The 13124-nt window shown below is 42.8% G+C and overlaps 1 protein-coding gene across 1 annotated transcript in view; it reads left to right on the top strand.

The window, feature by feature from the left end:
- The first annotated feature begins 216 nt into the window (after positions 1 to 216).
- Positions 217 to 13124, top strand: part of PTGS1 (prostaglandin-endoperoxide synthase 1) — a 126330-nt gene continuing 113422 nt past the window's right edge. The window contains exons 1-2 of the mRNA XM_088466614.1: positions 217 to 298; positions 386 to 451. Of these exons, the coding sequence (XP_088322740.1) occupies positions 292 to 298; positions 386 to 451 (73 nt within the window). The 5' untranslated portion in view covers positions 217 to 291. The remainder of the gene's footprint in view (positions 299 to 385; positions 452 to 13124) is intronic.

Genomic DNA, 13124 nt, shown 5'->3' with positions numbered 1-13124 from the left:
AACATACAGTGTACCAATTACAGTGTAACATGCAGTGCACCAATTACACTGTAACATGCATTGCACCAGTTGCAGTGTAACATACAGCGTACCAATTACACTGTAACACTGCAGTACCTGTGACTATGAATGTGTAATTCTCATTCAGCCCAAAGCTACGTTTTTCTCTGCCAATCCTAGTACTTGTAGGAGGATGGTGTGGAATTTGGAAGGAGGGGTTAATCCTCTCTGCTATCTGAAGTCTGAAGGCACGAGTCTTTTTTACATGAAGGACGTAACATAACTGACGATATGGCTGGTAAGTTCCCTAACAGTTCCTTATAAACTTTACTCCGATATAAATTCATAATACATTTGTTTAACTAGGAATCTGAATATATTTTAGGCGGATACTTTATTCTGCTATTGGTAATGATGAATGTTTCGTCTTCAATCCAAACCTCTACTACAGGTCAGTACTATCTCCTGTGTTTCACAGACATTTTCTTCTGGGCTGAGTTTTGAGCAGTGGCTGTAGCTTACATTCAGGTGACTGACAATGTGTACTATAAGCTGCAAAATGTAGATACATAAGGAGAGCAAAGCATAAATAGTTAATCAGATGCCCCAAATGTGCACACAGCTAATTCGTTATTCCTTGCACAACAAGGTAGCAACGTCTGTAAGGTTTCCCCAGCATTATTGGCAATAGTTTCCCCACAAGCGCTATGAATAATGTTTCATAATCATCTTATTTAATATTGTGGGTGTCTGGTTATAACAGTCACAATTTGATTACAATAATATGGATGTGGTCTGCAATACTCTTGGTTAAGTTCAGTCACATATTTTATACTGTAACTTCCTTTTTTGTGGTTTTGAGCAAAATGTATTCATTAAAAAAAAACATTATTAGCATTACATATTCAAATGCAAAAAAAAAATATATATATATATATATATCTATATATAGATATATATATATATATATAGATATAATATATATATATATATATATATATATATATATATATATATATATATATATATATATATATATATCTATACACACACACACAGCCGGCTATTATCTTCATTCTATTGCTAGAAGTCCCCAGTTATGGATGAGTACAAATCTTTGTTCACTCATGATGGCTTTTTATGCTTTTTTAATACTATATTAAACATGTTCTATTGATAATTCATATATGGTGGTGTGCTGGTTCCTTAAGTTTATCCTGTTTGGAAAACTTTTGGCATTGTTGCTGGACTCACTATAACCTGGCACCCACACAATTTACTTCCTGAAGGTGTGTGCGACCTGACATCTAGATATATATATATATATGCAAAAAACTATACAATTGTGTGTATATATATATATATATATATATATATATATGCAAAAAACTATAGTATTATATATATATCTATATATATATATACAGTATATATGCAAAATACTATATATATATATATATATATATATATATATATATATATATATACAAAAAAACTATACAATATATATATATTTAATTTACTTTGTGAAGAGATGTTTTGAGATTTCCAGTACTGTATGTGGTTGCATGTTTGGTCATATTTTAATATGTAGTTGAAGAGGAATGTGTTCCGTTATATAACGTGTCAAAACAAAAGCCTTAGTTTTCATTTTTATTGTTTGCTTTTAAAAAAAATTAAAAAGATTGTAATTCAATTGTCTTTGTGTTAAGTACTAGTACTTTCCTTAAAATTACAAAGAAAATAAAGTCCTAATATACAAAACTGGTTTGCACCATAACTGTTGCATGACTGGATGCCACCCATCCCCATATTACGTGACCACGCTAATTTCAGGTTTGGGGTCCATCTGTTTCCTCAGGAAGTACTTTTTCTACTATTGTACTGTATTTATTTTTTTATTTAGTTTACCAATGTGAATTTCTTCTTAGATTTTTTCAGGAGAGATGGGGTATTTTTTGGAAACATTGGAATAAATATCTTTCTTTTCCATCATTTAGGCAAAAATAGGCCAAATTTGGAAGTCTATGTACTAATAATCGCGGTACTGCCGCGATTATTATGTACCTAACTTGCCGGGGATAAGTTTTTATAAAAATATCCTGGCTATGTACTACCGGGGAACTCGCAGGGACAGCGAGTTCTATCCCCAGCATTTAGGAGGTCTGTCACAGAAGTGAAAAAATTCCCTGGTGAAAGCTGACACAGCGCATGCGCACAGTGTCAACTTCCGGGGCTGGCCAGGGGAAACAGTAGTTTACACCATCTGAAGATCGTGTAAACTACCCATGCTAAGGGGCATATGTATCAAAGCTTGATGTAAGATAAAATTGTGAAATATATATCACCAATCAGCTCCAAACTATAATTTCTTAAACACAGCCTGCAAAATGTAAGTTAGAAGCTGATTGGTTGGTGATATATATCTCACACTTTTATCTCACATCAAGCTTTGATACATATGCCCCAAAACTCCGAAATGCTTCACTTTTTGGAGTTTAGTACATAGGGATCAGATCGTAGTCTCCATTGATAATAATGAGGTCTACAATCTGAAGTGCTAAATAGCACTTTGCCGAAGATTTCTGTGAAATCTTCTGCATTGTGCTATTAGTACATAGGATCGATACATAAAATTATGCAGAAACTGCAGTTTCCTCATAATTTAATGTTAAAAACGACGTGGTACATTGGGAACAAAAATACTTTCCCAGGATCCTTCATTTTGTAACTTTTAGAATACTAACTTTAATTTATGTAGAAAGTACTTAAAAATTTAACCATCTGTCTTCTGAGCATAGTAATATCTAATGGTGCATACACACGGTCAGATTTTTCTTTCAGATCTGAAGGATAACGATTTAAAAATCGTTCAGTCGTTCATATCTGAAGGAAAATCTGACATATCTGACATGCCTGAACGATGGACGATGAACGATGCGCGTTCCCGTTTGTCAGATAACGATATCTGACATCTGATGTGTTTGCAGTCAGACTGGGACGATTCCATTCATTTTAATACAGTCAAAAATCGTTAAATCATTCAAATCGTTCAAATCTTTGGTAAAATCGTTCAAATCTTTGGTAAAATCGTTCAAATCGTTCATCTGACAAATCTGGCAAATCTGACTGTGTGTATGCTCCATAATATGGGGAGTCCAGTTACATTTTTCAGCAGTGATGGAGCTTTAAATGTAAATATGTATTTATATTTATTTATTTATTTAACTTTTTCAGTTAGTGCAACCTCAAACAGCAGTATTATTTCTACCTTATAATATAATAATAATACTTATTATTATATTATAAAATTTCAATAGCAAACTTAAATGCTGTAGTTTTAGGAATGTTTCAGAATTAGAAGTTTAGGGAAGCAATAACAAGCAAAGTAATTAACCTTTTTATTATAATATACAGGTTGAGTATCCCATATCCAAATATTCCGAAATACGGAATATTCCGAATTACGGAATATTTTTAGTATGACTGAGAAAGTGAAAGCATTGCTTTCTGATGGTTCAATGTACACAAACTTTTTTTTAAAGCACAAAATCATTAACATACAGTATACAATAACCTTTAGGCTGTGTGTATAAGGTGTATATAAAACATAAATAAGTTTCATGTATGTACACAAAACTCTATTTGATGCTTAAAATGATTAAAAATATTGTATAAAATTACCTGCAGGCTGTGTGTAAAAGGTGTATATAACACATAAATGCATTCTGTGTTTAGATTTGGGTCCCATACCCAATATATTTCATTATGATATGCAAATATTCCAAAATACGGAATATTCCGATATCCAAAATACCCCTGGTCCCAAGCATTTTGGATATGGGAGACTCAACCTGTAGTTCTAAAATTCTACAGTGTTGCATTAAACTATTTAAACTCTCTAAACCAATATTGATAGACACTCGGTGGCTGCTGAGCACTACTGCGCGACTCGTGCTGCATTGCGTCATTGCTTGCTGCAATTTTGTTGTACTGTCTGGCTATCGTCTCACAACAAAAGCTTGTATGTAACAGGTCCCTTAATGAGCTTGTAAACCAAGATTCTATGACTGCTAATACAACTGTGGGGGCCTGTGTAGGTAACAGACTTCTTCTCTGTCACTCGTCTCTGCCCAGACATATTTAATAACAACGACGCAAAAAAGGTTTGCTAAATTATGTTGACATTCTTCATGTCGACATTGATAATGTAGACATTAGAATGTCGATATTGTCACTATGTCGATATACTCACAATATCGACATTCAACATGTCAACAATGATGAAATATCGCTAAGGTCAAAATGTCGACACTATGTTTTTAATGTTAAAAGTCTGTCCCTAACGCAAACTCTAAAGTTACCCTAAATCTAATGCATTTCATATGTTGACATTCTGTCTATGTCGACATCATAACTGTTGATATGCTGGCATTGACATTATGAATGTCGATGTGTTGACAGAATGATATCATTGGGACAATGCAGACACTTTTGTAATGTTATATAGAGCATTGTAACAGTGTCGGCATTAAACATGATTGATTGGCTATTCCGCCAATGGAATACATACAGGAGACCGGCAGTTGGGATGCCGGCAGTCAGAAGACCAACAGTGGCATCCCGATGCTCAGAATCCTGACAGGGGCTCCGTAAGTATCCTAACCCTCCCCCCTTCACCCCCTAATCCTCTCTTCCTGCATCCTAACCCTACAGTAGCATAACCCTAAACCTTCCCCAGGGGCCCTGGGTCCTGGTGGCCCACACCGCACACCTTGCATCCATATTTTTACTACTTACCACTCCGCCGCCGGAGTCTCATGTCGCTGCCGGTATCAGCGCTGTCAAAATCGCCTGGAAAATGACCACCGCGGCCATTTTCTCAGGGTTTTGTGCACGCGCAGTAGGGAAAACACGGCGCCATTTTCCCGGTGACCTGTGCATGCGCTGCAGACTCTGGGCACACGCTAGTGCCTAGAGCCTACCCGTGTGGCACTGCGCAGATGGCTGCCAGAGAGAGACGAGGGGGCACGGACAGAGACTGCACAAGGTGTCCCTGCTCTCTTGAAATCAATGCGGCCAGGCCCCACAAGCTGCTGCGACACAATAGAGTGAGTAAAGTGAATCGTAAGTCACTTCTCACCCAGCCGCCATACCGCTCTGCCTCCTACCTTGCCTACGCCACATTGGCTGGCGTGCCCTCAATAAAGTTTTTCTTTGATTACTGACTGAAGCTGGGGGACCCTGTCTATTTTGTCAGTCCCGGGCCTTACAATTTCTGATGGCAGTCCTGCCTACATTAAGTACAGTACCACATACATACTATTTTCCATTTTGTCAGCAGGCTATCAGCAAGGTTTAGGGCCATGTAAGGAAACCGGGTACCTGGTGTAAGCCCACACAAATAGAGAAAATGTATAGATAGTGCCCTTGTTGGTACTGAATACATGCCTCTAAGACTATAAAGCAACAATTCTAACCACTGCACCACCGTGGTGCCTGGTACACCTGCTATATTACTAAACTAATTTTCCTTTTTGTGAGTACAGGAAAATAAACAGCTCTTTTGACCACAGTCACTCTCAATGTTGCCCCTAGTATGCATGGACTCTACAGTCCAATGAGGCATAACTGTGTAGGCTTAGCAAGCAATACTGGCCATTGGTCACAAAGTGTTTTTCTTCATATACTGCACATTTCACTGTTTTTGCAGCTTGTGTGTACATTTCATATGGCTGGCTTTTGTGAAAGCAGGACCAGATCATATATCCATTGTGTGACTTCTTTATCCCACAAGGGGATGTGACTATGGACATTTTTGGTGTGGCTAGATTCAATATGGTAGCAACTAGAATCTGATTGGTTTCTATGGGTAACTTCTCCACTTGTCCTCTTTAGATGGTTTGATACACCTTGCCCTTTGATATGTATGTGTAAATATGCAGAAGATACAGCACTATAACAAGTAACCACTGTATAATTGTCCTGACTTGTTATAAATCCTTTTTTTCTTTCTTTTTACTGATTTCTTGTGGTAAGTAGTTGTTTTTTCATAACTGATTAACTTATAAACATAGTGCATTGAGATATGCAATCTAACTTCACCTCTTCCTCTCGTTCTCTCTACCAAACCCCCCCACCTCTTTATGTCTTAAGCTGGGTACACTCTAGACGATATGTTGCCCGGTCCGGCGGATCTGGCCGGCATTTTGTCCAGTGTCTACCCACTACGAGCAACCATGCGTGCTCCTGCGGGGTCGTTCATCGCATCAACAGATCGAGCCCAACATCCTCTTCAATCATTGAATTTGATGAACGACCCCATGCTTGTGGAGGCGTCCGGTGAACGACATATAGTGCGGTGTCAAACGACTGCACAATATGTCGTTCATCACATCGTGCGTCGGCCGAGTACACACATCTTCAAGTGTGTACCCGGCTTTACTCTTTACTCAACTAGTTTCCTTAACTGACTTTCACACAGAGAAGCTGCTGCAGCATCAATGCATCATCATTGTGATGCCTAAAGAATGCAAAAGCCCTGCATTCATTATCACTGTGAGTCCATAATATTACTATAATGCTGATGGTACACTGATGGCTGTACCCGGAGCATTAAGCCAGCCCTGTGTTTCCTTGCTGGGATCATCTGAAGCCTCTTCTTCGGAGTCAGCACGGCTAAAGATGTGCAAAAATGAAACATTTTCAACGATACACATAAGTGCCAGTGTGTATTGGTGGGGACATTTTTGGGGACAGTTAGAAAACACATTACAGTATATATATATATATAGTAGTAAGTCAAAAAAGTGTCACTCTCCGGACTTAGAAGAAAAGCATCACAATCTCGTCACATGAGTCAACGTTTCGAGTTTAATCACAACCCGTCATCAGGACATACCTGATGACGAGTTGTGATTAAACTCGAAACGTTGACTCGTGTGACGAGATTGTGATGCTTTTCTTCTAAGTCCGGAGAGTGACGTTTTTTTGCCTCACTACTTATCCCCTCAAGTGAGCACCACGGCCAGAGAATATGTTATGGGAGTGCCTGCACCAACGGTACTGTATATGTGTATATATATATATATATATATATATATATATATATGTAGGACTTATGTATTAGCATGATTTGAATTGTATAAATCAACTTTTTGAAGACTCCGAGTGCTGCAGTATTTTCCGTGTCCAACATATCCACATATGACTGAGGGCACCGGAGCTCATGAGTGTCAGGATTTGGAAGAGTGCCGGGTTATCGAGATATACAGTACCAGTCAAAAGTTTGGTCACACCTTCTCATTCAATGGTTTTTGTTTATTTAAATTATTTTCAACATAGCAGGTTAATACTGAAGACATCAAAACTATGAAAGAACACATATGGAATTATGTTGTAAACAGGGGCTGGCTGGCAACTTTTAGCCTGGGGGGCAAATGCATGCAGGCGGCCCTGGCAGAGGAGTAGCGTGTAGCCAGGGTGTCCGAAGAATATGCGTGCTACGGCGCCCCTCCCCCCTCAAGTGTTCCAGGGAGGAGGCGGATCCATATGGGATTAATGTAAGGTAAAAATAAAGATTAGGGCAGCCCCCTGTCGTAGTGCCCATATGCAGTGCCCCCGTGTGCCACAGGAGAGAACACCCTTATGCAGGCCTCCAGTAGTGCCCCCAGTAGTATTCCCCCCCATGTAGTGCCCCCAGTAGTAGTAGTCCCCCCCTTTGTAGAGCCCCCAGTAGTAGTAGTCCCCCCCTTTGCAGTGCCCCCATTAGTAGTAGTCCCCCCCTTGTAGTGCCCCCAGTAGTAGTAGTCCCCCCCTTGTAGTGTCCCCAGTAGTAGTAGTCCCCCCCTTGTAGTGTCCCCAGTAGTAGTAGTCCCCCCCTTGTAGTGTCCCCAGTAGTAGTAGTCCCCCCCTTTGTAGTGTCCCCAGTAGTAGTAGTCCCCCACCCCCCTTGTAGTGCCCCCAGTAGTAGTCCCCTTATAGTGCCCCCAGTAGTAGTAGTCCCCAGTAGTAGTAGTCCCCTCCCCCTTGTAGTGCCCCCAGTAGTAGTAGTAGTCCCCTTGTAGTGTCCCCAGTAGTAGTAGTCCCCCACCCCCCCTTGTAGTGCCCCCAGTAGTAGTAGTAGTAGTAGTCCCCCTTATAGTGCCCCCAGTAGTAGTAGTCCCCAGTAGTAGTAGTCCCCTCCCCCTTGTAGTGCCCCCAGTAGTAGTCCCCACTTGTGGTGCCCCCAGTAGTAGTAGTCCCCTCCCCCTTGTAGTGCCCCCAGTAGTAGTCCCCACTTGTGGTGCCCCCAGTAGTAGTAGTCCCCCCCTTGTAGTGCCCCCAGTAGTTGTAGTCCCCCCCCCCCTTGCAATGCCCCCAGTAGTAGTAGTCCCCCCCTTTGTAGTGCCCCCAGTAGTGCCAGACCCCCCCAGTAGACACACATAATATAAAAAACAAAAATGTTGTTTTGACATTGAAACGTTGACACTGCTGGGAGTTGTTTGAGTGTTTTCTTCAAAGCCCTGAGTGCCGCATCTCTCTGTTTATATATATATATATACATATACACAGGGGCATAACAATGGCCTGCACAGACCCTGCGGTTACTAGGGGGTGCCAGGGCTCGGATTAAGGGGGGTCGGGGGCCTATTGGAGCTCACGGACCGGCAGCCAATCAGTAGCGGATGCCGGTCAGCGAGCTCCGATTGGCTTGCAACTGACGCCAGAATGATGGCGGCGCTGTGTCTCTAGTTTCAAGGGTTGCTGCCAGTGTGACTCCAAATCAACACCCTCAGCATTCCAATCCTCGTGGGAGGGAGGGTAAGAGCTGCTGGAGGTGGAGATAGGGAGGGTAAGAGGCTGCTGGAGGGAGAGGGGCATAATGTGTAAAAGGGGCATTACTGTGTGGCATAATGTTACAATAGGCATTACTGTGTGGCATAATGTGTAAGGGGCATTACTGTGTGGCACAATGTGCTATAACGGGTATTAGAGTGGCATAATGTGTAATAAAGGGCATTACTGTGTGGCATAATGTTATAAGGGGCATTATTGTGTGGCATCATGTATTATTAGGGGCATTACTGTGTAGCATAATGTATTGTAAAAGGGTATACGGTGTGCCATAATGTGTTGTAAAGGGCCATTACGGTGTGCCATAATGTGTTGTAAGGGGCATTACGATGTGCCATAATGTGTTGTAAGGGGCTTTACAGTGTGCCATAATGTGTTGTAACGGGCACTACGGTGTTCCATAATGTGTTATATATAGTTATTTCCTTACTCATTTCCTTTTTATAAGGGTGTTTCCACACTTACAGACCACCCTATAAATATTTATATAATATATATACATATATACAGTGGCATAACAATGGCCCCCACAGACCCCTCAGATACTTGGGGGTGCCAGGGGCCGGATTAAGGGGGGGCGGGGGTAGGGTGTGGATTTGGAGTTGCACTGACAGCAACCATTGAGACTATAGACACGTCGCAACCATCTTCTCATGTGGCGCTGGTCGTGAGCCTATCGGAGCTCGCGGACCAGAAGCCAATCTGCAGTGATTGCCAGTCTCCGAGCTCTGATTAGCTTGCGACCGGTGCCAGAATGACGGTGGCGCTGTGTCTCTAATTTCAAGGGTTGCTGCCAGTGCAACTCCAGATCAACACCCTCGGCATTCCAATCCTCATGGGAGGGAGGGTAAGAGGCTGCTGGAGGTGGAGACAGGGAGGGTAAGAGGCTGCTGGAGGTGGAGAGAGGGAGGGTAATAGGCTGCTGGAGAGGGAGGGGCATAATGTGTAAAAGGGGCATTACTGTGTGGCATAATGTGTTACAATGGGCATTACTGTGTGGCATAATGTGTAAGGGGCATTACTATGTGGCACAATATACAGTATAAGGGGTATTAGTGTGGCATAATGTGTAATAAAGGGCATTACTGTGTTACTACGAGGGGGGGGAGGCAGAGGGGTCAGTGACCGCCAGGAGGCTTGCCTGCTTTACCGGGGGCTGGGAGCGGTACACAATTTTCAGGAGGCTCCCGGCCGAATCGGGAGGGTAGGCAAGTATGACATATACCCTTTAGCAAGTTTTGTTGTTAAATGGGGTCCTAATGCGATATTACTAGTCCTGCCCCTAAGTGTTAACCAAGTAAATTATCTCTTACTGGATTAACACTCTGCTTTTCCCCTGCTACAGAATGATGTAAATCAGAGAAGCACCACCATCCTAAGCAATGGGTTTTTTTTATCTGCAGACAGCCTGCTGGAAACATGTAGTTAAATATAAACAAATATAATTAAGGTGTAAGGTATATTTAGCTTAGTTATGATTACAAATATTTTACTGCACATACATTCATGTATAATACTTTTCTCTTTATTATTAGTGATACTATATGTAAAATGTTAACTTAACTTGAATTTACCTTCTGTTGGTCTATGTTTAATTAACTTTTATTAATTTAAAACTGTAATAGCCAACCTGACACACTTCAGGGGCCGCATATGGCAGCTCTCTTACCTTCAAAAGGGCCACACATTACTTTTAGTCTCATTAGTAAGTTAAATTAATATATCTAATGAAAGAAAGTAATATCTATCTGTAATAACACATCAACAGGCCTTTTATACAGGATTTAGTTAAGTCACAATCCCAACTGCTGAATGCCGGCAAAGGATTCATGATAGGCATTAAATACTGGCGCCTATCATAATCCTGACTCCGGAATCCAGGATGAGGTATGACCGAACGAGGTAAGTACGGGCCGCGGGGGAGGAGGGTTAGGTTTAAGAGCAGTTAGCGGGGTTAGTGTTAGCTTTTGGGGGGGAGGTTAGTATTAGGCACCCCTAGGGGGAGGGTTAGGGTTAGGCACCCCCAGGGAGAGGTTAGGGTTAGACTTCCCCCCGGGAGGGTTAGGTTTAGGGAGCGGTAAGGGATGGTTAGGGTTAGGCACCCCAGGGTGGAGGTTAGGGTTAGGCACTAGGAAGGGAGGTTAGTGGTAGGCACAACTAAGGGAGGGTTAGGGTTAGGGGGGGGGCAAGGGAGGTTAGGGCATTCCTTTTATACAGTCTCATAGAGCTATATAATAAACAAATATGACAAAAAGTAGGGAGGAGTTGGGAGCCTTAAGCGAGGATAGGCTGCATTTTCTGTGCTTTGTTGGTCTTAAGATGCCAATACATTTTGGATTTTATGGACAGTTAGGCCACAAATTTCAGCATATGGGTGGACAGTAAGTGACTGCCGATGTTTATTAATATCTACGGTAATCCATTATCCGACATTGAAGTTTTCAGGTGGGAAGTGTTGGGGGTGGGGCCGGACGGGTCGCATCAGTAAGCCCTACCCCCTCACGGCAATTTGCCATGAACTGCGTATATGGTATTCAATCGGGGAACTGCCTGACGTAAGCCCGACAGCCGACTTCCCGATTGCTTTATCTCGGCGAGGGTTAAATGACAGGTGTCTAAATCTAGACGCCTGTCATTTTTCCGATGCCGGGAGACCGGCGCCCGGCATCCCAATCGAAGGGATGCCGCGAGCCGACAACCGCGGGGGGAGGGTTAGGTTTAGGGCTCCGGGGGGGGACTTAGGGTTAGGCACCCCCCCGGGGGACTTAGGTTTAGGCAGCGGGGAAGGGGAGGGGTTAGGTTTAGGCACTTAGAGGGGGGATTAGGGTTAGGCACGGGGGGGAGGTTAGGGTTATGCACCCATAAGGAGTGTTAGGGGGGTTAGGTTAGTTTGTAATTACCTAGGGATGATCGGGATTTCCAGCGCTGTCGGGCTGCCGCTACCGGGATCTCTGCATCTGGCGGACTGACGCTCCCGGGAATCGAACTGCCAGCCATGCATCAGCCGGTATTTCATACCGATTCCTATATTATATAAGGGATGGACCAAAATGATGCGATTCGCATAGAATCGCGTCATTAGGTCACGCCCCCTACTCGCGGACCCACCGGTCCGCATGAAAATTCTCCTTATGGTGCCCACTTCACTAGGAAGTGGGCAGAATGTAGGAGTAGTGCCTACCCTTCAGGAGGTACGGGTGCTACCCGAAAAATTGGGAGCCTCCCGCGACTTCCTGGAGGGTAGGCATGTATGCAGTAATCGGAAATGTTCAAATGTGAATTGGAACCAGTGGGCCGTTCTTTCAATTCCTGACCCATTCATGCGATGTGACTGTATATAAAATAATGTTTATACAATTTGTGTCTCATGTTCTAGGGCGCCGAGAGGGGGGTGGGTGGTTACTACTAACCCGGGTCAGTTGTAGGGGCCTGGCATGGGCTCATGTCACGACCGCCCAACCTGTAAAATTCCCCTCTCTGCCCACTACCACTACGGCCGCGTCTTCATAGCAGCACAGCCACTGAGCTTAAACAGTTTCCTCTCTTTTACTACTCAATGTGCGTCTGTGACTGTGCTGCTATATAGACGCTCCTGCAGCGGTTGTGGGCAGTGAGAAGAAATGTTACAGGTGGGCGCATGGACCTCCCCCTCCCCTCCCCCCTGGAGCTGCCCCTGGGCAGAGTGCGTGACGCCTCTTCCTGGAGCATCACATACTATTTGGTTACCAGTTCCTGGAGAGAGGGTGTAACCACGTCTCCCAGATTTGCCCATTTTTTCCTCTCGCCTTGTTATACTTACGTGCTTTGTATGTCGCTGCGGGACCCTTGTGGCACCATATAAATAACAGATAATAATGCTATGACAGATTACTATATAAATGCTATGTTTACAACTCCTATTGTGAGTGCATGTACCATATAAATGTTTTCTGGCCCTGTGTTTAAAGGAAATAGAGAGCCGTCTATGTAAGAAGCAGCTCCTCCTGGAACGCCACTTTAACCACCCAACGTCTGCTACACAAGAGATTCCAGGGAGATATTTTTCTAGAGTTAATTGAGGAAATGAAAAACAGGATGAAGTAAAAGCAGCTGGGGGCTATACTGAAAAGCCAGCAGCCTGAGCTATGTTATATTGCAGGTGGCACGCCACATATGTTGTATGGTCATAAATTAGTGAACATAAAATGATTCATTTGTTATGCTTCCAAATTATGTCTCTCTTGAATCTACAAACAAATATACATGCTGATTACGTGCTACTATACAACATGGCACTGATACCCAAGCTT

This window comes from Taudactylus pleione, unplaced genomic scaffold (assembly GCF_031769625.1).
Source record: "Taudactylus pleione unplaced genomic scaffold, aTauple2 ptg000009l, whole genome shotgun sequence".
Taxonomy (NCBI): Eukaryota; Metazoa; Chordata; class Amphibia; order Anura; family Myobatrachidae; genus Taudactylus; species Taudactylus pleione.
This window is presented reverse-complemented; position numbering and strand designations above follow the sequence as displayed.